This window comes from Cydia fagiglandana, chromosome 19, assembly GCF_963556715.1.
Source record: "Cydia fagiglandana chromosome 19, ilCydFagi1.1, whole genome shotgun sequence".
In the NCBI taxonomy this organism is placed as follows: domain Eukaryota; kingdom Metazoa; phylum Arthropoda; class Insecta; order Lepidoptera; family Tortricidae; genus Cydia; species Cydia fagiglandana.
The window spans coordinates 5,859,077-5,884,021 of record NC_085950.1 but is presented as its reverse complement, the minus strand read 5'-3'; the positions used below and the strand labels follow the sequence as shown (position 1 = coordinate 5,884,021).

The 24,945-nt window shown below is 38.5% G+C and overlaps 1 protein-coding gene across 1 annotated transcript in view; it reads left to right on the top strand.

Annotated features, from left to right (window-relative positions):
• Nucleotides 1-24,945, top strand: part of LOC134673870 (proton-coupled zinc antiporter SLC30A2-like) — a 63,663-nt gene that overhangs the window by 12,319 nt on the left and 26,399 nt on the right. Inside the window, exons 2-6 of the mRNA XM_063531921.1 lie at nt 18,996-19,124; nt 19,677-19,839; nt 20,726-20,914; nt 22,955-23,144; nt 23,965-24,058. Of these exons, the coding sequence (XP_063387991.1) occupies nt 18,996-19,124; nt 19,677-19,839; nt 20,726-20,914; nt 22,955-23,144; nt 23,965-24,058 (765 nt within the window). The remainder of the gene's footprint in view (nt 1-18,995; nt 19,125-19,676; nt 19,840-20,725; nt 20,915-22,954; nt 23,145-23,964; nt 24,059-24,945) is intronic.

The window sequence follows — 24,945 nt, the reverse complement described above, 5'->3', positions numbered from 1 at the left end:
ACACTTGCTAAAAATCGGGAGAATCCCGCCAAATCCCGACCATCTGGCAACCCTAGTGGCGACGTAGGCGGGCTTATTCAGTCGGATAATTTAATGGCGCCGTTCAGGACAATGCTTTCAGACAACTTTCAGGGTATTAAGGAGATTACCTATTTATTAAAATATGAGTATGATAACGATAACGAAAAAAACCGTGCAAGTGCGAGTCGGACTCGCACACGAAGGGTTCCGTACCATAATGCAAAAAAAAAACAAAAAAAAAGCAAAAAAAACGGTCACCCATCCAAGTACTGACCACTCCCGACGTTGCTTAACTTTGGTCAAAACTCACGTTTGTTGTGTGGGAGCCCCATTTAAATCTTTATTTTATTCTGTTTTTAGTATTTGTTGTTATAGCGGCAACAGAAATACATCATCCCACCAAAAACATTCTGTAAAAAACTAGCCAAGTCTCGATGGAGCTGCTTGTTTATCTCTAAAAAGTAATGAAATCTAGACAAAGTCGTGCCAAGTCTAAGGTTCCTTACTGCGATTTCTTTATTATTATAGTTAATGTTGTGTGACTTGGCCGTTGAAGGGTACACAAGGGTACAAAACCAGGTGCTCCATGACACCATTGCACCAATCTGCCATTGCACCAAAAAGAAGTGTTTTTCAGCCCTCGCCCATACATAAGTATTATTGAAATACGCAGCTTTATCAAGCCTACAATTGACTGGGTTATTGAATCAACGTTTTCCAAGTGGCAATTTTCCATCGTCAATGGGTAGCGGTTCTGGCGACAGATTGGTGCAATGGTGTCATGGAGCACCTGGTTTTGTACCCTTGTGTACCCTTCAACGGCCAAGTCACACAACATTAACTATAATAATAAAGAAATCGCAGTAAGGAACCTTAGACTTGGCACGACTTTGTCTAGATTTCATTACTTTTTAGAGATAAACAAGCAGCTCCATCGAGACTTGGCTAGTTTTTTACAGAATGTTTTTGGTGGGATTTCACTTCTTTTTGTAGAAACCTCCTGGCACTGATTAAAATAACCGACTTGGTTTCACATTACATCTCAAAACTTTTTTGTAGTAAAAGTGTTGCGAGACTTGCACCTTTTTACATGTAATGTTTTTGATGGGATCTCATCTCTTTTTGTAGGCAGTCCTTCTTTTCGGGTACTCATACCCATACTATGTATACACATATCATAACTAAACATATCTTCATTGATACTCACATCGTACATCGTAGTGTACCTTTACTTTACCTACTATTTGTAGGAACTGCAACAGTAACTTTGTAATATCATATATTTATATGGGATTACAAACTTACTTATGCAGTTCTTAGATCTTTAAAACGTGACTGATATTGCAATATTTTTAGGTTTTCCCTTTATGTGGCCATTAAACCCTAACTCTGTACCAAATTTCAGCTCTCTGAGTTTATGGGAAGTACTAGTTCTATTCTGATGATCATGAGTGAGTTTCATAAATGCGAAACTTTGCTTTCGCTTAACTTCGGAACTAAATGACCTACAGACTTGAAAGTTTGGATTTTAAGTATGTGATTATAGCTTACTGGATGACCAAAATTTCTGCGTTCTGGTCTTATCCAGAGGTTCTCAAATAGGGGCCTGAAAATGCGGCGAAATGGTTCCAGTAAAGGATGGTACGGCAGTGTTTACTTCGCGCTCGACTTGGCGGGGGCACTGCCGTGCCCCCCGATCTGTGAAAATTTCAACTGTCTAGCTATCACGGTTCGTGAGATACAGCCTGGTGACAGACGGACGGACGGACAGCGAAGTCTTAGTAATAGGGTCCCGTTTTACCCTTTGGGTACGGAACCCTAAAAATTTCGTGCATTGGCACTGAATAAGGGCCGATTTAGACGGCGCGCGAAATCGCATGCGATTTTAGTTACATGGCGGACTGTAAGATTAGGTCCAATTCAACCGACCAATCAAACCCCGCAATGGTATGAAACTCGCATGCGAGTTCACGCGTCGTCTAAATCGGGCTTAAGTAATAGTACAGTCGCCATCAGATATACACGGTGTAACATGAGTAAACCGAATAATTTTAACAGCGTATTCCTGATCATATTTAGAGACAAAAATGTCCTATAAACTTTTTTGAAATTCGCCTAGGTTTTTAAGAGATATTATTATTTAAAAAAAACAAGTTTTTATTGTTACATAGTGTAAAAGGCCTTTTTGATGGTGATGTTGCTGCTATGGGAAGTACTCTAAATATCCTTATTGATAGATGTCAAAAAGTGACAAGTAACACTTTGCAAAAAGTAGGTTCTACGAAAAAAAAATGTAAAAATCAATTTTAAGACTAATAACATTTATTTTTTATGTAAAAATACATTCAAAAAATTGAAAAGAAAAAAACAAAAAAAAATTTTTTTTTGGCGAAATTGACCTAAACTCATATTACATTTTTGACTTCTTTTGACCTCAGAAATGCGTGGTTAAAATTATTCGGTTTCCTCATGTTACACCGTGTATATAGCGGAAGCAGTTATAAAGTTGACCCAAAAAATTTTTATTAAGCTATGAGCTTCATCACATATGTTCCTTGAGTAATTCTAAGCATTTCAAGCCTGGGAGGCAATAAGAAATGTGTGTCTACTCGGATTTGTAATGGATTCAAACTTTCAACCCCTTTTTAACCCTGTTAGGGGATGAATTTTACAAAACGCTGAAATTACTTTTCCTGTCTTTTAATAATATCCCCAAATACAAAGATTCAAGTCCCGCGTTCGAAAATTTTTTTGATATCCATACAAACTTTCAACTCCTTTTTCACCACCTTAGGGGATGAATTTTCAAAAACGCTGAAATTAGTTTTCTTGTATTTTAATAATATATCGTTTTACGAAGTTTCAAATTCCTAGCTTAAAATAAAACTTGAACCCCATACAAACTTTCATCCCCTTTTTAAACCCCTTAGGGGTTGAATTTCTCAAAATCGCTTCTTATCTCTTGTACACTTTATAAATGTAATCTAGTGTGCAAATTTCAACTTTCTATCTTTTGTAGTTTCGGCTTCGCGTAGCAAAAATCTCCAACCAAATTTTTCACCTTTTTACGTTTTTCTTGTAAAATTACTATGAAATTGAAAAAACAAATATCAGCAATGAATTCTACGTCTTTGGTTTATACGAAAATGATACCAAACTTGCCCTAGTACCCACCAGGATCAGAGTAGATTTTTTTTAAAGATGACGGATGGCGGCCGTCTTTGTACCCCACCCTCCCCCCCACTTCAGGCTAGAAATGCTTAGAATTACTCAAATATCAGATGTGATGAAGCTCATAGCTTAATAAAAAATTTTTGGGTCATGTATGGCAGCGTTTCATAACTGACTCCAGTAATAGGAGCGAAGGTGCTAACAAATATCTGAGCACGCCTCTATTGTCAGGGCGTTATCGCAGACATTGTGAACACCTTCAAATAACAGGAGAAGATAGTTATATATATATGGTTTCGAGCAGTAGCAGGGAGTATGTATTGAAACACTTTATGTGTGATAGTATAAGAACTTAAGAACGTTTATTCTCTAAATGCCTGCCTATATATACACGTTAGGTTGCGCTTACACAAGCAATATGCGTTTATGTTGCAGTAAACCAGAGTGTTACTGTTAAACATTGAAACTGGCTAATCGCCATATTACAACCTTGGCCGCTCCAATATATCTGATGGCGACTGTACTACCGTACAGAAAGGACACTTCCAAAGAAACCAGGCGTGGCTCACTCCGCGATTTCGTCGCTTTACTACAGGTAGCTAAAAGTAAAGTACATCCGTTCGACCCCAATTTTGGGGTTTGCCATAAGCCGCGCGTGGCGCTGTCGCCACCTAGCGGCCACATCTGTGCTGATCGTGACAGACGCGTTTTGTTAGAGAGTGAGTCTTCTGTACCTAGTACTATTATTTATTCTGTGACGAAACCGAAGTTTGACAGCGATTCAGGGTCGAATAATGCTGTCCCTTTCTAATGTCTGCCGATGGCACTATCCCTTTCGGCGGTATAGTCGCGGACGGTCTAGATCGCAAAATGACTAGTGTAATATTTTGCCTAAATATCGCTTTTAGTCTACATCGCGAACGGTGAAAATGACCACTTTTTTATATCACACAGGTAGGTTAGGTTCGTTACTTATCTTCAAATGGCCGAAGGCCAAACCACACAGAATAGAAGCCCCGCGGTAGCGGGGCTCCGTCGACATCGCTAATGTAAAGATAAAACGACGGCAAATGATGTAGGCATATTGTGTTCTGGACCGTTCGCGATGTAGACTAAGAGCGATATAGGCAAAATGTTACACTAGTCATTTTGCGTTCTAGAGTTTCTAGACCGTCCGCGAATAATCCCTTTCGGCTATTTAGGGTTGTCAAAATTCAAGTAATTATCTTATCTGTAGCCGTGCACGCAAAGGGACGTCATGTTGTGTCAACCCTAATAATTGCTCGGAGCAATGCTGAGCCGAATGGAGCCGAGTTTGCCCGAAAGGAGGAGTGTCTCCCCACTGGAGCGTCCTTTCTTTATGTAATTGCGCTGTCTCGCTCACACACCGTTAAGCGATCCGCCCTTGATGATATTGTAAATGTGACCTAAACTCATAGAGGTACATAAATATAGAGATGGCACGGGGGAGGGGCCAAACGACCGAACGAGATGCACTTATAGAAATTTCAGTAGGAGTAGCAGAGAAAGCGGTATTATTGCTTGTCCTTGTCACAGTCTCACTTTTTGTTTGTTCCCCACCAAAAATTTAGTACGCTTTATGGTGGGCAACAAATAACCCGACCGAATTACGTAGATTGTTTTTGGTATGTTGTCAGGAATGTTAAAACGTGTTTTTAATATTGTCGCTTTGCGTATGTTTTGTCCCTCACGGAGGCACGCGTATAGCTCATCTATGTAATACATATTAGGTCTATGCCTCAACTGTTTCCGATACCTATGTATGTAAGTACTATGTAGTATTTTCTTGCTAGGTAAGTTTAATTAGGGCAAACAAAGGGAGCCAAATAAATGTTATCAGCGAAGAGCATTATCAGTCCGTTATTGTTGACATTGTTAAGCTAGCTTTGATTCGATTGTAAATAGAGAGACTGGAACTTATCCAATTTAAACTGTCGTGAGACACACTAACATTAAACTATTTTTACGGTGTTTTTTAGGGTTCCGTACCGTACCCAAGGGGTAAAAAATGGGAACCTAATATTACTAAGACTCCACTGTCCGTCTGTCTGTCACCAGGCTGTATCTCATGAACCGTGATAGCTATAGTTCGTTTTTTTTAGCATTAGAAAGAACTTGCAAGAAGGTAAGCGATCTTGACATCTCTTTTAATTGAAAAACGCTTTTTAAAAATCAGTAACTATTACTTATGAAAGCATAAGAATATAAATTATCGTATTAGATTCATAATTGTTACATATTTGCCGTAACTTATTTTTAAAATGTGTTTTTCAATTAAAAGACACATCAAGATTGTTTACCTTATTTCTAATGCTAAAAAAACGAACTATATAGACAGTTGAAATTTTCACAGATGATGTATTTCTGTTGCCGCTATACTATAACAACAAATACTAAAAAGTACGGAACCCTCGGTGGGCGAGTCCGGTTTTTTAGTCACTCGCGCGACATGTTTCGGAGAGCCTATAGGCCTCCTTTCTCAAGCACTAACAACTACACTAATTAGACTGGAAATTAATACAGTATGGAAAGTTAACGGGTACTGTAATTAAAGGAAACAATCTAATTTAATTTTTAGACCGAGATACATATGTTGAAATTAACTTAATTATTCCATTTTCCATAGGACGACCCACTCGTACTTAGGTAAGCGGGCCACAGACCATCAGTTTTAACTGCACAGTTTTAACTGTTCAGTCAAACTGTTCAGTTAAAACGTACGTGTGTAGGCAAATCTTGAACTGTGCAGTTGAACTGACGATCTAATCGAAATTTCATTAGATAAAGTTTTAACTGAACAGTTTGACTGAACAGTTAAAACTGTGCAGTTATAACTGATGGTCTGTGGCCTGCTTAAGTAATCAAGTCTGTGCGAACAACGGTGTAGGTACTAAAGACTATAATCGCGCTCGAACGTGGCAAAAATGTAGCCGCTACATAGACGTCACTATAGCGTAAGCACTTACAGATAAATTATCTTTTGACGTAACAAAGAGTAATTTTTCAGATTTGTTAAGTTTTTACAGACGTTGCAACGTATGGCGATATTGGCGATTTTAGATAATTGCCGGTTAAGGAACAACGAATTCTATCGATCGATAAAATGCCGCAAGCCGCAATGTATAGCAAATCGCATGCGATTATCTGTGAGGTTTAAAGAGGCCGTTACGATAATCGACAACGATTTGTCATACATACGGTAGATAAAACTGTGCAAATCGGACTGCACAGATTAATCGCTACGATTTATAGTTACGTGTGTAGCCGGCATTACGAAACAATCCAATTTAATTTACCGAAGATCAATTTTAGAACTACCCTCAAAAATAAAACACGGCACCAACGTTCTTTATTTAAAACTTGCCTTACAACTAATACACAACATGCACACTCTATTGTGCACTCTACGACGTTCTCCATAAAGATGAAATTTCTTCGATATCCTGCTGTAGTTCAACTTTTGAAATAGCAGGCTTAGCCGCCATTTTGGTTTATTGCTTACCTACCGAATCTTGCTTCTAAGTTCAAATGCACCAATGCAAGTGCGTCCTTCGATTATTCAGTTATATTATAACGGATTTCTAGATAAATTTTAGAAAAAAATCTGTTCGTAATTGTTGTATCTTTGAAAGAACTAGATCGAATTTGTTATATCAATTACATGAAAAGTGCTGTTGAACTAGTGCCAAAATGAAACTAATATCTGTAAGTATTTAATTATATAAGCATTCTAATCGTATCCAAGATGTAAGAACTTATAAAAAATGTCTAACTAGTTTTGAAAGTTGATACAATTGATACAAAAATTAGACACAAAAATTTAATTTTCTTTGTGCAAACGTTTTATGGGTTATGTTGGTTGTAATTTTCATGCTTTAGTATAATTAGGCTTTAAAATCTTTAAAAGTCTTTGTTTTTGGCCTTTAGATTAAGAACTGGATTTATTTTTATTTGCTCTGTTTAATTAAACAAAGATACTACTTTCACGACAATTGGCATAAAAATAACGACTAATATTTAAACGTAAAATGCAGAGTTGTAGCCTTTTAGAAGTAAATTAAGACAGTCAATACATATTTATTAACCGACTTCCAAATCTCAAAGAAGGAGGTTATCAATTCGGTTGTATGTTTTTTTTTATTTTTTTTATTTTTTTTTTATTTTTTTTTATGTTTGTTACTCCATATCTCCGTAATTACTAGATCGATTTTGAAAATTCTTTTTTTGATTGACTGTATATGCATACAGATTGGTCCCGTTTTTGTCAAAACCCAGTTCTGATGATGGGATCCATGAGGAATCGAGGGAACTCCTCAAATCTTAAAGGCATATATATAGTGATTTTTGGGTTTTTATCAACAAATCAAGCATATACACCCAAAAAAGTGACATTTGATGAAATGGAACTGCTGATGATGATCAGAACGGAACTCTTTAACGACGCATAGTTCACGGTTGGCGATTTGTCCTCTTCGTTATGTTTGTTAAGCAAGTTAAGTTTTTAAGCCACATTTTTGTCAAGCTCGAGTTCTGATGATGGGATCCATGAGGAATCAAGGGAACTCCTCAAATCTTAAAGGCATGCGTATAGAGATTTTTGTATTTACATCAGAAAATCAAGCATTTTCATTAAAAACTGTTGCATTTGATGAAGTGGAACTGCTGATGATGATCAGAACAGAACTCTTCAATGACGCATAGTTCACGGTTGGCGATTTGTCCTCGTCGTTATGTTTGTTAAGCAAGTTAAGTTTTTAAGCCACATTTTTGTCAAGCTCCAGTTCTGATGATGGGAGCCATGAGGAATCAAGGGAACTCCTCAAATCTTAAAGGCATGCGTATAGAGATTTTTGTATTTACATCAGAAAATCAAGCATTTTCATCAAAAACTGTTGCATTTGATGAAGTGGAACTGCTGATGATGATCAGAACAGAACTCTTAAACGACGCATAGTTCACGTTTGGCGATTTTTCCTTTTCGTTATGTTCGTTAAGCAAGTTAAGTTTTTAAGCCACATTTTTGTCAAGCTCCAGTTCTGATGATGGGAGCCATGAGGAATCAAGGGAACTCCTCAAATCTTAAAGGCATGCGTATAGAGATTTTTGTATTTACATCAGAAAATCAAGCATTTTCATCAAAAACTGTTGCATTTGATGAAGTGGAACTGCTGATGATGATCAGAACAGAACTCTTAAACGACGCATAGTTCACGTTTGGCGATTTTTCCTTTTCGTTATGTTCGTTAAGCAAGTTAAGTTTTTAAGCCACATTTTTTGTCAAGCTCGAGTTCTGATGATGGGATCCATAAGGAATCGGGGGAACTCCTCAAATATTAAAGGCATACGTATAGATTTTTTTGTATTTTCATCATAAAATCAAGCATTACATTAAAAACTGTCGCATTTGATGAAGTGGAACTGCTGATGATGACCAGAACAGAACTCTTCAATGACGCATGGTACACGTTTGGTGATTACGAATTTCGATTTTGACTTGGACTGGGACCCGGACTCGGACTCATACCCGGATCCGGTTCGGACCCGGATCCGGTTTGGACCCGGACCTGGACTCGGATCCGGATTCGGAACCGGACTCGGAACCGGACTCGGACCCGGACTCGGATCCGGACTCGGACCCGGTCTCGGACCCGGACACGGACCCGGACTCGGACCCGGACTCGGACCCGGACCCGGACTCGGACCCGGACTCGGACCCGGACTCGGACCCGGACTCGGACCCGGACTCGGACCCGGACCTTGACCCAGAAAACCACTATGATACCTTAACTAAATAAACAACTATGATTACCTATCATAAAATTAATGTAGGTATAAAGTACGATGATGCCAATCTTACTAGCCCCTCCCGCTTAAACCCCCGTACACCGCACGGCATGCGCCATTAAGTGGGTTAGGTTAGGTTTGAACTGCGATCCTCACAGAACCGAACAAGGATTAGGTTAGGTTAGAACTGCGAGCCTTACAGAAACGAAAAGCTACTTGAAAAGTGGGTTTGATTAGGTTCGAACTGCGATCCGCACAGAACCGAACTGCTATCTGAGGAGTGGGTTAGGTTAGGCTAGAACTACGACCCTCATGGCTCCTCTTCACGATGGGCCAACGCCGGCCACTCCAAGGGACGCATTTATGCGTTAGAGGGAGCAAGTGATATTGCTATCTCATTCTACCGCATGGCTGCGTCCCTTGGAGTGGCCGGCGTTGGCCCATCCTGTAGAGGAGCCATTATACTGAAGCGAAATGCTAGTAGAAAAGTGGGTGGTTTTACCTCCTTTTCTACATAGTGTACCATCTACAATAATCTTTCATCGGCCCCCATGGAAGTCGGTTTTTTTTTCTTAAAAATTATGATTTTTAATATACTTATTACGAACAATGGAACACGAAACGAATAACTAAGTTTTTATCAAACTACTATTGCCAACCGAATTAGTATAGGTACTAAAACTTCACATTTTAACCGAGTTCAAAATTTTTATTAGTTCAACAAGGTTTGAGGTAGTTAATTCGGCTTTTTCACCGGTACCGACGTCAAACATATCTTGATAGGTATTTCCATGATATTCCTTCTACATGCTTCCAATGATATGTTTGTAGTCGGCCAAGCCAAATTTTAAAAGCGTCAACACACTGTCGAACCGAATGCCAACCATTATTTGCCTTGGCACCTAGTTCCTAGCGCATATTGAAATCGGTTTAAAACAATAAAAAAATAAACAGTAGAAACAGTTTTCTAAAAACCAATCCATTCCACGCGTGATAATTGAAGCGAAGCGACCCGCGCCCGGCGCCGGCCGAAAAAGCAACCCCCAAGTATAAACCCCGCTTAATTAAGCTGTGCATAAACAAACAGAGCGTATGTTCGTGTTATTGAAGTGTGGGGAAGTCGAATCTTAGGGGGAACCAGGGTAAAATGATCTTTACTTCTTTAACCCTTTAAAACGTTTCTGTCACTTTTTTAGTACAGGTACTAAATGTGGCGCCAAGTTTAAACACTAAGTGCAGGCTAGAAAAGGAAGTACGTTAAAGAAAGTGCGAGAATTGTACATTTTTTCCTAGTTTAAGAAAATATCAGACAACATTCGGTTTATGCGCAGGCGGCAGTTGAAATTTGAAATTCGCTGAATTTGCGACGGTGTGTGTTCCTGAGGTCATAGAATATAAAGTTAATAGCCAAATTGTTTTCTTTGTGTTGATATTATTACTAGATGAGTTAAACATTGTTATTCTATATAAAGCTCATTAAATCGTAGATTAATTCTAAGCCAAAAATTGCGAAATATATCTTGTCCCATTTTTGTGACATTGTCGATAGTACTGGTAACAAGGTACCATTTAGCACGTCCTAAAAAACGGACAGTGCCGACTTGTGCGGAGACAAGATTGTGACAGAAAACGGACATTGCGATACTTAGGGTATATGCTTTTTTTTTATTTATCGTCATTTTATAGGCTATTGTTGCATTGGGGTTATGTTATACATAAGTATATGTATACATTTATTTATATTTTAGTTTCAGGTGGTTCCACCATCTGACTCAGAAGAGTGAGATAACAAAAAAACGACGATGACGAAATTTTACTAGAGACAGATTGTACATCTGACTTGCCCCAATCTGACTCTTTTTCAGCCACGTCACTTTCTACGAGGATGTCAAATATGATGGACAAATATATGTTCATTTACGAACACGCGTGCTTTTATTCTTATTGTCATGCTATTAAAGTTTATTGCGCCTCATTGTGAATGGCACTATCTGTATTTAAATGTAATTTCGAAGTCTAAAGTAGTCATTGTGGGAAAAAAGTTGTTCATAATATTCGACCTGATGACCTAAAAACGACCTGTCCTCTAGTACTCCATTCACAAAACTTAATTCCTCACCATTAAACGCATAACTCGCTTCAGTATCCAAATTATTGGCACTTCTTGAAATGTCCTACGGTTAGAACCTATTTCAAGTCGATGATGAAGATGCTACAATTCCTGAGGCCTGTAAAATGTAATCTCTACAAATTTCAGGAGAGTAAATAGCTAATTTCTCTAGTCTAGAATAAAATCTAGTCTTTCATATGTCGGGCAGACGAAGCAAAGCATTTCTACTCGGGCACAAGAACATATGATATAGCTGATGTCAAGCACCGCCAACTAAAGTCTGCGGTCTGGGAGCATGACATGGATAAGACTCTGGTTCTCGCCAAGGAGGAGCCATATATTCCCAGAATGTTGCCAGAGGCCATTGAGACTGAAAAATATCTAAACTTTTACAGGAACTACAGCTATTCTTTACCACCAGCTTAGGTTCCAGATACTCCGGGTAATAAGAAAACAAGCAATACATAGAACTGTGAGACCATAGTGATAAATGGTGTGGTCATTTAAGTAAAGTAATGTTACTTACAATAATTGTAATGTGTAACTATCTTTATGAGCCTATTTTGCCTGTATACGTAGCTTTATAATGTATATTTTTTGTTTATTATATCTGTACGTGGGTCCTTTTACATATAAACACTAGAAGTAAATATAGTATTATTATGTTTTTCATTACTTTTTTCTTCTTAATAATATAATTAAACATTTTTTCCAAACATTCACTAGTGTGTTGTTGAAATAATTATAAATTTTCTTGCCCTGTAATTCTTTAATATTTTTTATTTTGTGAAACTGTTTAACGGCATTGTCCGTTTTTTAGGACAACCTTGAGAGCAATCAATCTATAAGGTTCATGGCAATGTCCGTTTTAACGGACGTCCTGAAAACCCTACTTTCAGAATGCTTTTAATTTTTTTTTCTTAAATTTAGTATTTTTTTACTCATTACTATCCCCAAAAACATTCAATGAAATAGGTGGATACATTATTTCATGTCTTGCCATGTTAAGGGTTAAAGAGAGTGCGTAAGCTGGCATCCCGCTCGTTTCTACCTAGTTAGCTTCAAGAAATCGATTAATATGTTGTTTACTTGAAACTAGCAGATAAACTAGGTTAGAGACCTAACTCACTTTGACTAAGTTCTGCGTCTAGCCAGACTTGTATTGTCTAATATTGTCGATCCAAATGTACATAATAGGTACGAACGAATATTTAATACAGAATTAGACTTACTGTCATATTTTTTAGGGTTCCGTACCCAAAAGGGTAAAAACGGGATTGTATTACTAAGACTTCACTGTCCGTCTGTCTGTCACCTGGTTGTATCTCATTAACTGTGATAGACAGTTGAAACTTTCACAGATGATGTATTTGTGTTGCCACTATAACAACAAATACTAAAAACAGAATTAAATAAATATTTTCATCACACTTGCTCGGAAAAGATGTATTTACACGTAGGGCTTGCGGGCGGGAAATTGAAATTTTCGCCCTAGGGCGGAAAAAATCTTTTCCGAGCAAGTGTGATGAAAAACACTTATTTACACGTAGGGCTTGCGGGCGGGAAATTGAAATTTTCGCCCTAGGGCGGAAAAGTGTTTTTTAATACAGTTGCTCAAAAAGTGCTACTTTACGTAGCTGTTTAGCGTGCGGAAAGTTGGTTATCTCGAACTAGTGCTTTTTACTTTTCCAATTTTTTTAAATTTATACTTGTTCCAATTCACGACTACTTATTGATGAGTGTTAATATTAGTTTCCTTTAAACGTCGTAATCAGCATAAAAACCTACCGTTAATGTAAGAATACGAAAAATATTACATATTTCATATTTAATTACTTACCTCTTCATCATTATAACACGTTTAATTTTTAATATTCAATATTGAAAATTCCGTTCTTAATAAGTTGACTGAATGGAACGGAATAGCTGTCAAACGCCCATAGATATAATATACTTAAAGACGACGTCTAACCGAGCTGTCACTGTTACCACTTTTGTTTAGTGTACGATTAACAATGTTTTTCTTATTTTTTCGCAACTGTATTAAAAAACGTCGTTCGATACACGTGCGGAAATGTCATTCTTCACTCGTCCCGAGTCTTGCCACTCGCCTGCGGCTCGTGGCAAGATATCTCGGTACTCGTGAAGTAATGACATACCTTCCGCACTAGCATCGAAATGTACTATTTTAATACAGTTGCTCAAAAAGTGCGACTTTACGTAGCTGTTTAGCGTGCGGAAAGTTGGTTATCTCGAACTAGTGCTTTTTACTTTTCCAATTTTTTTAAATTTATACTTGTTCCAATTCACGACTACTTATTGATGAGTGTTAATATTAGTTTCCTTTAAACGTCGTAATCAGCATAAAAACCTACCGTTAATGTAAGAATACGAAAAATATTACATATTTCATATTTAATTACTTACCTCTTCATCATTATAACACGTTTATTTTTTAATATTCAATATTGAAAATTCCGTTCTTAATAAGTTGACTGAATGGAACGGAATAGCTGCCAAACGCCCATAGATATAATATACTTAAAGACGACGTCTAACCGAGCTGTCACTGTTACCACTTTTGTTTAGTGTACGATTAACAATGTTTTTCTTATTTTTTCGCAACTGTATTAAAAAACGTCGTTCGATACACGTGCGGAAATGTCATTCTTCACTCGTCCCGAGTCTTGCCACTCGCCTGCGGCTCGTGGCAAGATATCTCGGTACTCGTAAAGTAATGACATACCTTCCGCACTAGCATCGAAATGTACTATTATACAGAAGTTTGTTTTTATTAATTCTCCTTTTTTTCCTTACAAGTGTGATGAAAAACATTGTGTGTGCCACGGGCGGTAAAGAAATTCCGAACTCGTGAACATTTTAAGCCCTCGCTTCGCGTCGGGCTTAAAATTGACACTCGTTCGTAATTTCTTATTTCCCGCCCTTAATACACAATGTACTATTAAGTGTGGCTCCCACAACAAATAATATTTATTTCATTGAAAAATATCCAAAATATAACAATGATAATACACTTAAATCATCATCATCATCATTTCAGCCTATATACGTGCCACTGCTGAGCACAGGCCTCCTCTCATGCGCGAGAGGGCTTGGGCTATAGTCCCCACGCTAGCAGAATGCGGATTGGGGACTTCACATACACCTTTGAATTTCTTCGCAGATGTACGCAAGTTTCCTCACGATGTTTTCCTTCACCGAAAAGCTAGTGGTAAATATCAAATGATATTTCGTACATAAGTTCCGAAAAACTCATTGGTACGAGCCAGGATTTGAACCTCCGGATTGAAAGTCAGACGTCATATCGACTCGGCCACCACTGCTTCTTACACTCAAATAGTACTTAAATACTGTAAAAATAGTTTGACTAGATACTCACTGTAAATGGGTATCCCACCAAAAACATTCTGTAAAAAACTAGCCAAGTCTCGATGGAGCTGCTTGTTTATCTCTAAAAAGTAATGAAATCTAGACAAAGTCGTGCCAAGTCTAAGGTTCCTTACTGCGATTTCTTTATTATTATAGTTAATGTTGTGTGACTTGGCCGTTGAAGGGTACACAAGGGTACAAAACCAGGTGCTCCATGACACCATTGCACCAATCTGCCATTGCACCAAAAAGAAATGTTTGTTTCAGGCTCGCCCATACATAAGTATTATTGAAATATGCAGCTTTATCAAGCCTACAATTGACTGGTTATTGAATCAACGTTTTCCAAGTGGCAATTTTCCATCGTCAATGGGTAGCGGTTCTGGCGACAGATTGGTGCAATGGTGTCATGGAGCACCTGGTTTTGTACCCTTGTGTACCCTTCAACGGCCAAGTCACACAACATTAACTATAATAATAAAGAAATCGCAGTAAGGAACCTTAGACTTGGCACGACTTTGTCTAGATTTCATTACTTTTTAGAGATAAACAAGCAGCTCCATCGAGACTTGGCTAGTTTTTTACAGAATGTTTTTGGTGGGATTTCACTTCTTTTTGTAGAAACCCCCTGGCACTGATTAAAATAACCGACTTGGTTTCACATTACATCTCAAAACTTTTTTGTAGTAAAAGCGTTGCGAGACTTGCACCTTTTTACATGTAATGTTTTTGAACTTTTTGATGGGATCTCATCTCTTTTTGTAGGCAGTCCTTCTTTTCGGGTACTCATACCCATACTATGTATACACATATCATAACTAAACATATCTTCATTCATACTCACATCGTACATCGTAGTGTACCTTTACTTTACCTACTATTTGTAGGAACTGCAACAGTAACTTTGTAATATCATATATTTATATGGGATTACAAACTTACTTATGCAGTTCTTAGATCTTTAAAACGTGACTGATATTGCAATATTTTTAGGTTTTCCCTTTATGTGGCCATTAAACCCTAACTCTGTACCAAATTTCAGCTCTCTGAGTTTATGGGAAGTACTGTTCTATTCTGATGATCATGAGTGAGTTTCATAAATGCGAAACTTTGCTTTCGCTTAACTTCGGAACTAAATGACCTACAGACTTGAAATTTTGGATTTTAAGTATGTGATTATAGCTTACTGGATGACCAAAATTTCTGCGTTCTGGTCTTATCCAGAGGTTCTCAAATAGGGGCCTGAAAATGCGGCGAAATGGTTCCAGTAAAGGATGGTACGGCAGTGTTTGCTTCGCGCTCGACTTGGCGGGGGCACTGCCGTGCCCCCCGATCCACTGCTAGTACAGTCAGCAGCAAAACTTACTAATCGGGCGAGACGTTCAAAATGATCTTGACGCGACTTTGTTAAAAGAATAAGAGCGTGTCAAGGTAATTTTGAACACATCGCCCGCTTAGCAACTTCTGCTGCTAACTGTACCTACAGTAAAAGTAGTATTTGTAATTTATTGGCAAAGTCTAGACAATTTAGGGTGGAGATGTTTGGCGCCGGCGTTACATATATTTTGTATAAATCTCGACCAAATTAGGCAGTTAGGTTGGCACCATTTGCGGTATTCAGATGTGATATGATATGAATATAATCTCTCTTAGCCAATTTAGAAAACAGAATTACTTTGATTTTATATTAAGGTTATCTTTGCGTTCAACTGTCCACAAAAAATCGCTGAATTTTAAGAGGTGCAGTATAATTAATAAAATAACATAAAAATTTCACAGATAAGATAAAAAGATATCAAAATAATGTAAAGTTACACCAAGATAAGTCTGCAATGATTTTGATAGCACACTCAGTGCAAGTGTTCTTTAAACGTCATAATTTCTTAGAAATTTTACGTTTAAAATAACACTTGCACTGTAAATGGCACTTGCGTGTGCTATAAAAATCGTTGCAGACTTCGTGGTCTAACTTTAGGTATCCTTATGTTTGCTGAAAGGGTCTAGCTGCAATCCTATAGTGAAACTGCCCCTGGCTGAAATGTATACCTTTCTTAGGCGCGTCTATTTGTCTTATTATAAGTTATCGTTTTACCAAATTTCAAGCCTAGAATCCCCTTGGTTTGGCAAAAAAAAAATCTTTTAAAAATAGTTTTATTTTTTTTGTAGCTAAACTAGTGGTTCGATTGTTTTGAAATTTGGATGTTACATGCACCTAATAGTAATTCATTATAAAAAAAATCAAGATTGTAACTTGTTTATAAAGGCTTAAAAATATATTTTTAAGTTTTTAAACTTTTTTTTAATACTTGTGAGATAGTCAACCTCAATTGTTTGTTATTTAATGCAGAATATACTACTGCTAAAAATATTTTTTTTGTAAAAAATCCATTTGGGGCAACAAGGTAAAAATGTGTTACTAACCCATCAAAAACATAAATGTAAAAAAGGAGAGCCAAGTTCAATACAAAAATTATGCTTGGCTGTGGGGTTCGCCGCAAAAAGAATGGAGATTTAAATGAGTGCCAAGTTCTATGCAAAATCCAAATATGTATTTATAGGAACAAAATAACATTATAAACAAGTATTAAACTCTATTTCTTTGCTTTATTGGATACCTATAACAATTGCTGTTATTTGAAAAAAATGCGAGATCTTAAAGCAGGTTAGATTTGACTTGGCCAGTTTTTATTACATCAGTCATTTTATAAAGTTATTCAACATATATATTTTGTAATTCTGATAAAAACTGGCCAAGCCAAATCTAACCTACTTTAAGATCTCACATTTTTTTTAAATAACAGCAATTGTTATAGGTATCCAATAAAGCAAAGAAATAGAGTTTAATACTTGTTTATAATGTTATTTTGTTCCTATAAATACATATTTGGATTTTGCATAGAACTTGGCACTCATTTAAATCTCCATTCTTTTTGCGGCGAACCCCACAGCCAAGCATAATTTTTGTATTGAACTTGGCTCTCCTTTTTTACATTTATGTTTTTGATGGGATATCAATACTTTTTGTAAAGAAAACTAGGCAGGTATTGAGATTTAATGTTTTTTCTTGTGTTTCCGCTGCATGTTTTTTACTTCTGTTCTTTGTATTAATTATGTGGTGCCGCGCGCCGCCAACGACACACCGTGGGCCGGTTGTTTAGCGCGTATTACAGGTTTTTTGTATGGGGACCCCCCCTTTTTTTTAACTTTTTTTATTTTTAGATTTTTTCCTACGCTTACACACAATTACCGAGCTGGATTCCAAATTTCATCCTTCTAGGTCATCTGGAAGTAGGTTAGGTTTAGGTACTATATGTCAGTCACAATAAAAAAGAAATTTGTATGGGAACCCCTCCTATTTATTAACTTTTTTTTGTTTTTAGATTTTTTCCTACGCTTACACACAATAACCGAGCTAGATTCCAAATTTCATCCTTCTAGGTCATCTGGAAGTAGGTTAGGTTTAGGTACTTATATGTCAGTCACAATAAAAAATGGTTTTTTTGTATGGGGACCCCCCCTATTTTATAACTTTTTTTAATTTTTAGATTTTTTCCTACGCTTTCACACAATAACTGAGCTGGATTCCAAATTTCATCCTTCTAGGTCATCTGGAAGTAGGTTAGGTTTAGGTACTTATATGTCAGTCACAATAAAAAATGTTTTTTTTGTATGGGGACCCCCCCTATTTTATAACTTTTTTTAATTTTTAGATTTTTTCCTACGCTTTCACACAATAACTGAGCTGGATTCCAAATTTCATCCTTCTAGGTCATCTGGAAGTAGGTTAGGTTTAGGTACTATAGGTATGTCAGTCAGTCTTAAAATTTACGACTTTTTGACCTTCATATCTTTATAACCGTTTGAGCTAGCTTCATGAAATTTGGGCTTCTAGATGTCCTTATGGATATAATTAAACACACGTAGTTTTATGTGTTTACGTTAAAGATGTTTTGAGTTATAGAAGGGTCAAAAGTGGCACCAAGTGGTTCGTGTAATATTACACTTGGCGCTGGCTAGCCAGTTCCTTTGCTTGAACTTGGCTTGACACGCTGCCGCGTGTCTAGATGCATACAGGGCCGTCCTTCTTACGTACTTTAGGGTGGTTCACGTTTGTATGGGAAAAAGTCAAACTCTAGCTAGAAGAAGCGGCATCGACACCCTCTTATTTGGTTACACTTATTATGCTGATAATGTACACCAAGTTTTGTAACTTTGTCTCAACTACAAGGGGGTGCTCAACCACTTTGAAAATTTTTAACGTTCTATGAAATCCAAAAATAAACTTTTTTTTTAGATTAATATATAAGTAGTTGCTTTCACATTATTTGTAAATGTGATTTATAAGTTATTAAGTAAAAAAAATATTTCTTTTTTAAGAATTTTTCAGGTGAAATTTAATGTTATTGTGACGTAGGCTTGTGTCACTCTGGGAAGAGAAGACCATGTTTTATTAGACCATGCCTAAAGATACAGAGTATAATGATATTGTCTTTTCCAGGAGACGTACACAGACATCCCGGTGGGGCGGAGCCCTACTGCCACCCACTGCCATTGGAAGTCTCATTCGGAGCCCCGAAGCGCCGTCAGACAACTACTACTAGCGCTCGTACTATGTGGACTGTTCATGGTTAGTACATACTACATATTATAAATTGTTTATGTAGGTACTAATTAATACATTACTTTTTTAGGGTTCCGTACCCAAAGGGTAAAAACGGGACCCTATTACTAAGACTCCATTGTCCGTCTGTCTGTCTGTGATAGCTACACAATTGAAATTTTCATAGATGATGTATTTCTGTTGCCGCTGTAACAACAAATACTAATAAGTACGGAACCCTCGGTTGGCGAGTCCGACTTGCACTTGTTTATGTATAATATAGGAGGCAAACGAGCAGACCCATTACCTGATGGTAAGCGATTGCCGCCCCCCATGGACATCTGCAACGCCAGTTGCAGGAAACAAATTCGACCCATTGTCCAGTCTAATGCCATAACGCGATTGGTTGATGAGTTCGCATCACGCGCGCGATTCGTCGCAACGAGTTGCGTTAGACTGCACGATTAACTCGAATTTGTAAGTGACACCATTCTTAGTGTCCGTCTTTATAAACATATGTAAGTCAATGTATAATTTATTTTTTGAAAAACCTTTTAATCGTCCCTTTACTTGTCGCAGATAGCAGAAGTGATCGGGGGGTTCCTAGCGGGCAGCCTCTCCGTAATGTGCGACGCGGCCCACATGCTGAGCGACTGCGGGGGCTTCGCCCTTGCTCTGCTCGCCTTCCACTGCGCCAAGCGGCAGCCAGACTTAACCATGTCCTATGGGTATAAGCGAGCCGGTGAGTCTGTGTGTGATAGACAGCGATATACTGTGTCATTTATTCCTGAACCTTTTTCAAAAGGCTCAGCTAGCCTTTAAACAATACATAAGCGAAACATTTTGTTCAGGAGGTCGCGTCATGGAAAAGTTTGAAAAACACAGCGCTAATAGCTATTAAAACTCGTCAACACGCTCGGTTTACCACGAAGCCACGGTGACTTTTACTCGTAAACACCTTGCTACTTCACAATCACATAGGTTCTACGTCAACACTTCGCTGGCGCGTTGTAGGCGTGACAGCGGCATCTAATGATCGATTTGGGAACTTATCTAGTCTAATCCCTCTAATTCGACGACCAGTCTGGCCTAGTGGGTAGTGACTCTGCCTGCGAAGCCGATGGTCCTGGGTTCGAATCCTAGTAAGGGCATTTATTTGTATGATGATACAGATATTTGTTCCTGAGTCATGGGTGTTTTCTATGTATTTAAGTATTTGTATATTATATATATCGTTGTCTGAGTACCCACAACACAAGCCTTCTTGAGCTTACTGTGGGACTGAGTCAATCTGTGTAAGAATGTCCTATAATATTTATTTATTATTTATTATAATGCTGAGCGACTGCGGGGGCTTCGCCCTCGCTTTACTCGTTTTCCACTGCGCCGGTAAGTAAGAGAGACATGCGTATACGGATACGGACTACATTCAAATTTCATACTTCTTAGCTAACAATCTATTAGAATGTAAATAAGCCTGTCTGTCTGTGAAATTAGTAAATGTTATTATAATAAACAGTTTAATTTCTTTCTAATTAAAATTCAAGATATATTTTGCACGTAGAAGTCCCGTTGTCCACGTGAAATGTAAGATCCTTGCTATAAACATTCAATTTTATTTTCCACAGAGGTCCTCGGCGCCATGGTGTCCGTCCTCCTAATATGGATACTAACCGGCATCTTCGTGTATGTGGCCGCCATCCGGATACACTCGCGCGACTTCGATATAGAGCCGGACGCCATGATGGTCGTGTCCGGGTGCGGAGTCATCTTTAACATCATACTAGCTGTCGTGCTCCATGGATGCTCCGGTATCGGTGAGTTGAGGAACATTCATTAACCCCTTTGAGTCTATTTTGTACTAGCGATGGGCGAGTCGAGTTATCTGATTCGAATAATCCGAATCAACCTACAGATGAGTTGATTCGAATCAAGACTATTGGCAATCCGAATCAACTCGGCCACTAAACTGACTGGTAACTTGTTATCCGATCCGCTGACTCGGCGAATGAATCGCCAATTCACCAACTCTCCGAGGCGAGTCAACGCTACGCTAAGGCCATTCAAAAATAAACCTTAATTCGATAGCCCGAAGGTTCTTTTTACAACAACTGCCGCTTGATTCGCCATCCCGAGTCGGGTTCACTGGTAGTATGGCCATTGAAAAATAAACCTTAATTCGGTGTCCTGAAGGTTCTGTTTACAACAACTGCCGCTTGACTCGTTTGCGGCTCCGCGGCCCGTGACCTTGTCGCGAACCACGCAAACCGTCGAGTCGAGTCAGTTCGAATTTCAACTCGGATCAGTGGCCGAATCGATTCGAATGATTCGAATCGAAAAAAAGTGGACTCGTCACATCGCTATTTTGTACCGAAAATTATAGACAATTAGACATGGCGTCTCCATTGGTTATATCCTCTAAGCTTTGAGTAGATGGACCTAAACTCTTGCGAACGTCACAAAATAACATCAAAAACCTTACGAGCAGGATGATGTAATCAAAGTACTTATAGATTCTATGTCGACACTCCGTTAGCGCGATTTAGGGTTTGCCGCTGACGTAACAGCGCCATCTAGCGATGAATTCGAACCCTAACCGGGATCTTCGTGTACGTGGCCGCCATCCGGATGCACTCGCGCGACTTCGATATTGAACCGAACAACCTACACCCTGATGAGCGTCTCAAAAGATCATCAATAAAACGCACTGACTGGATTTTAAAAAATGTAGAAATAGATGGGGTTATGCAAAAATGAGTCATCCCACATCCATTTTGCAGTAAAATGTCAACTTTAAGCGTCAATGTTTTGAGTTGACATCTTATTGAAAAATTTATGTGGGTTGACACATTATTGCGTATCAACATCCAAATAAGAGTCGCCCGGACAAATAATATTACTCTTTCTTTACCCAAGAATTAATTTGGAAGTTGTAACCAAACTTTTAGATTCCACGTAGACATTTTGCTAGCGCAATTTAGGTTTCGCCGCTATCGTGACAGCGCCATCTAACGATCAATTCTGAAAATATAGAGCGTTATGTCCTAAGCTATAAGGTTTAAAGTATAGTATATATAAGTGTATGTGGTGTATTTGTATTTATAAGAACCGTATAGTTCTTAAAATCATTAGACTTACCTCGGTCTGACTCTATTAATTCGATGGCGGATGCAGATCCGCCTTTCTGTTTTTGATATAAAAAATAAGGCGGATCTGAATCCGCCGTGCAAGCACGCGCACTGCTAGTGTTATTTATACGTCATAATTTCATAGAAGTTTTAAAATAACACTGGTACTGCGTGTGCTATCAAAATCATTGCAGACTTATCTCGGTTTGACTCCAGGGGGCCGATTTTTGAAATTCGACTACTCGATTTCGTGTATTTCGTTCAATAATATCTCCACTACTAGGCATTTAAATTCTACTAATAGAATTGAAAACGAGTGGTCAATACCACTCGATTCCCAATTTCTATCGCTAGTATTTCAAAAATTAGCATTTCGTCGTTTTCCACCGATTTCCGAATGACGAAATCGAACGATCGAATTTCAAAAATCGGCCCCCAGCTCTTTTTCAAGTGTTGCACGGCAATAATTAACGGTTCCTTACGTCGCGTCATAGTCAAATAAAACATGGTCTTCTCTTCCCAGAGTGACACAAGCCTACGTCACAATAACATTGCCACTTTATATAGCGCTGTCGCATATTATCATATAGCGCTGTCGCATGATGACGTAGGCTTGTGTCAGTCACGTGACCATGAAAAGACGGGAAGAGAGTACCAGGCGGAGTATATTATTATACCATGCGTGGCGTATTCTTTTGCAAATTAAATATTTCTAAGTTTTGTTTTCAGCGCACCACCACACGCACGGCGGCGCGGCGTGCACACACGGCCACACGCACGCACACACGCCCCGCTCGCGCTTCGGTGTGTTTCGTCGCGACAAGCAGAACGGCGCCATAGCCAATGGAGACTACTCCGTTAACGGCGATTATTCTATGAAGGAGTTGGGAGAGACGCGGGTGGAAGGGGGCGGCGACAGGTGATTATCTCCCTCTCACTCTAACAATCTCTTTGGTAGAAGCAGATAAACATTCTGTCCTGCCTTCTCTTTATAGAATTATCGCAACGATTCGTTCGTTTAGAAGTTGTGTGACTACTAACGCCATCTATTGACGAGTAGTTCTAAAATGAGACGTGCAATAACAAAATTACCATTGTATAGAGATTGTGCGCGTTGGAGTTGGGTCTGCCATCTTGTGGCCTGAATTGGAAACATAAATAGAGTCTGACCAAGAAAAGTCTGCAGCGGATTTGATAGGCCACTCAGTGTAAGTGTTATTTATACGTCATAATTTCATAGAAGTTTGACGTTTAAAATAACACGTGCACTGCGTGGGCTATCGTACTGTTCTCGTACGTTTTGTTGTGCATAGCAGGTTCTGCCATCTTGTGGGCTACATCGGAAGCATAGACGACCGTAATAATAAACTTCACATTTACGCTCCTGTGGTGCCCCCTATAGTTCATGCACGCGCCCTATAAATAACAGATGTGTTACATCAGAAGAGCCAGTGTTTTATATATTTTCGATTTAGTTATTAATGGGGTTGGCAACTGTCAAAGGTTTGCATAGATGGCGCCATCATAGCTTGCCCCTTTTTCTATGAGATTTGGCTTAAAGGGCTGGCATCCAGGGTATTAAAAAAACAAAAATTTAACATAATTCTAGGGATTGACGGGGCAAGCTATGATGGCGCCATCTCCTAAAAACTTCCACCGGCCAACCCCATTCAGTGTGTAATTTATTTTCTAACCCTCTAAAATAAATTGTAAGTTGAAATATCAGTATATGTTTCCAGGAACATAAATCTGCGAGCAGCCCTCATCCACGTGCTCGGCGACTTGATCCAGAGTTGCGGGGTCCTGTTAGCTTCGGTGCTCATCAAGTTTTACGTGAGTTGTCCAAGCGATACCAGTGCCCTCTATATCAAAAGCTTGTAACTCGTAATACAAATGGAAGTCCCTTATCGACAGCTTTTGTTAGAAAGGGACTTCCACTTGTATTACAATAACAATAACAATATTTTTATTCACAATAAAAGTTTAACAGGCACGTTACAGTGAACCCCGCACTACAAGTTACAAGCTTTTGATAAAGAGGGCACAGTACTCATATTAAAGATTCTTTGTGACTCTAATCAATTTTATATGTAGATTCTAGTCAATTTTTAGGGTTCCGTACCCAAAGGGTAAAACGGGACCCTATTACTAAGACTTCGCTGTCCGTCCGTCCGCCCGTCCGTCCGTCCGTCCGTCTGTCACCAGGCTGTATCTCACGAACCGTGATAGCTAGACAGTTGAAATTTTCACAGATGATGTATTTCTGTTGCCGCTATAACAACAAATACTAAAAACAGAATAAAATAAAGATTTAAATGGGGCTCCCATACAACAAACGTGATTTTTGACCAAAGTTAAGCAACGTCGGGAGGGGTCAGTACTTGGATGGGTGACCGTTTTTTTTTTTTGCTTTATGGTACGGAACCCTTCGTGCGCGAGTCCGACTCGCACTTGCCCGGTTTTTTGAGTCTAGTCAAAACGTTGAAAATTAAGTTCTTTTTAACTTGTTAGAGATGGGACTGCCCTGTAAAAACTCTACTCCTTTCTTGAGATTATTTACTCCGAACGATTTTTAAGTGGCGTTATTTATAAAAAGACTCGTAAAAGGGCTCGCATTAGAGTCTTACGACTCAAACGACTGAAGTCTTTTTATGACAGTCTCTACTAAGTTCAGACATAGAGAAATATAGTAATACAAGAGTGCTCACTCCATACACCAG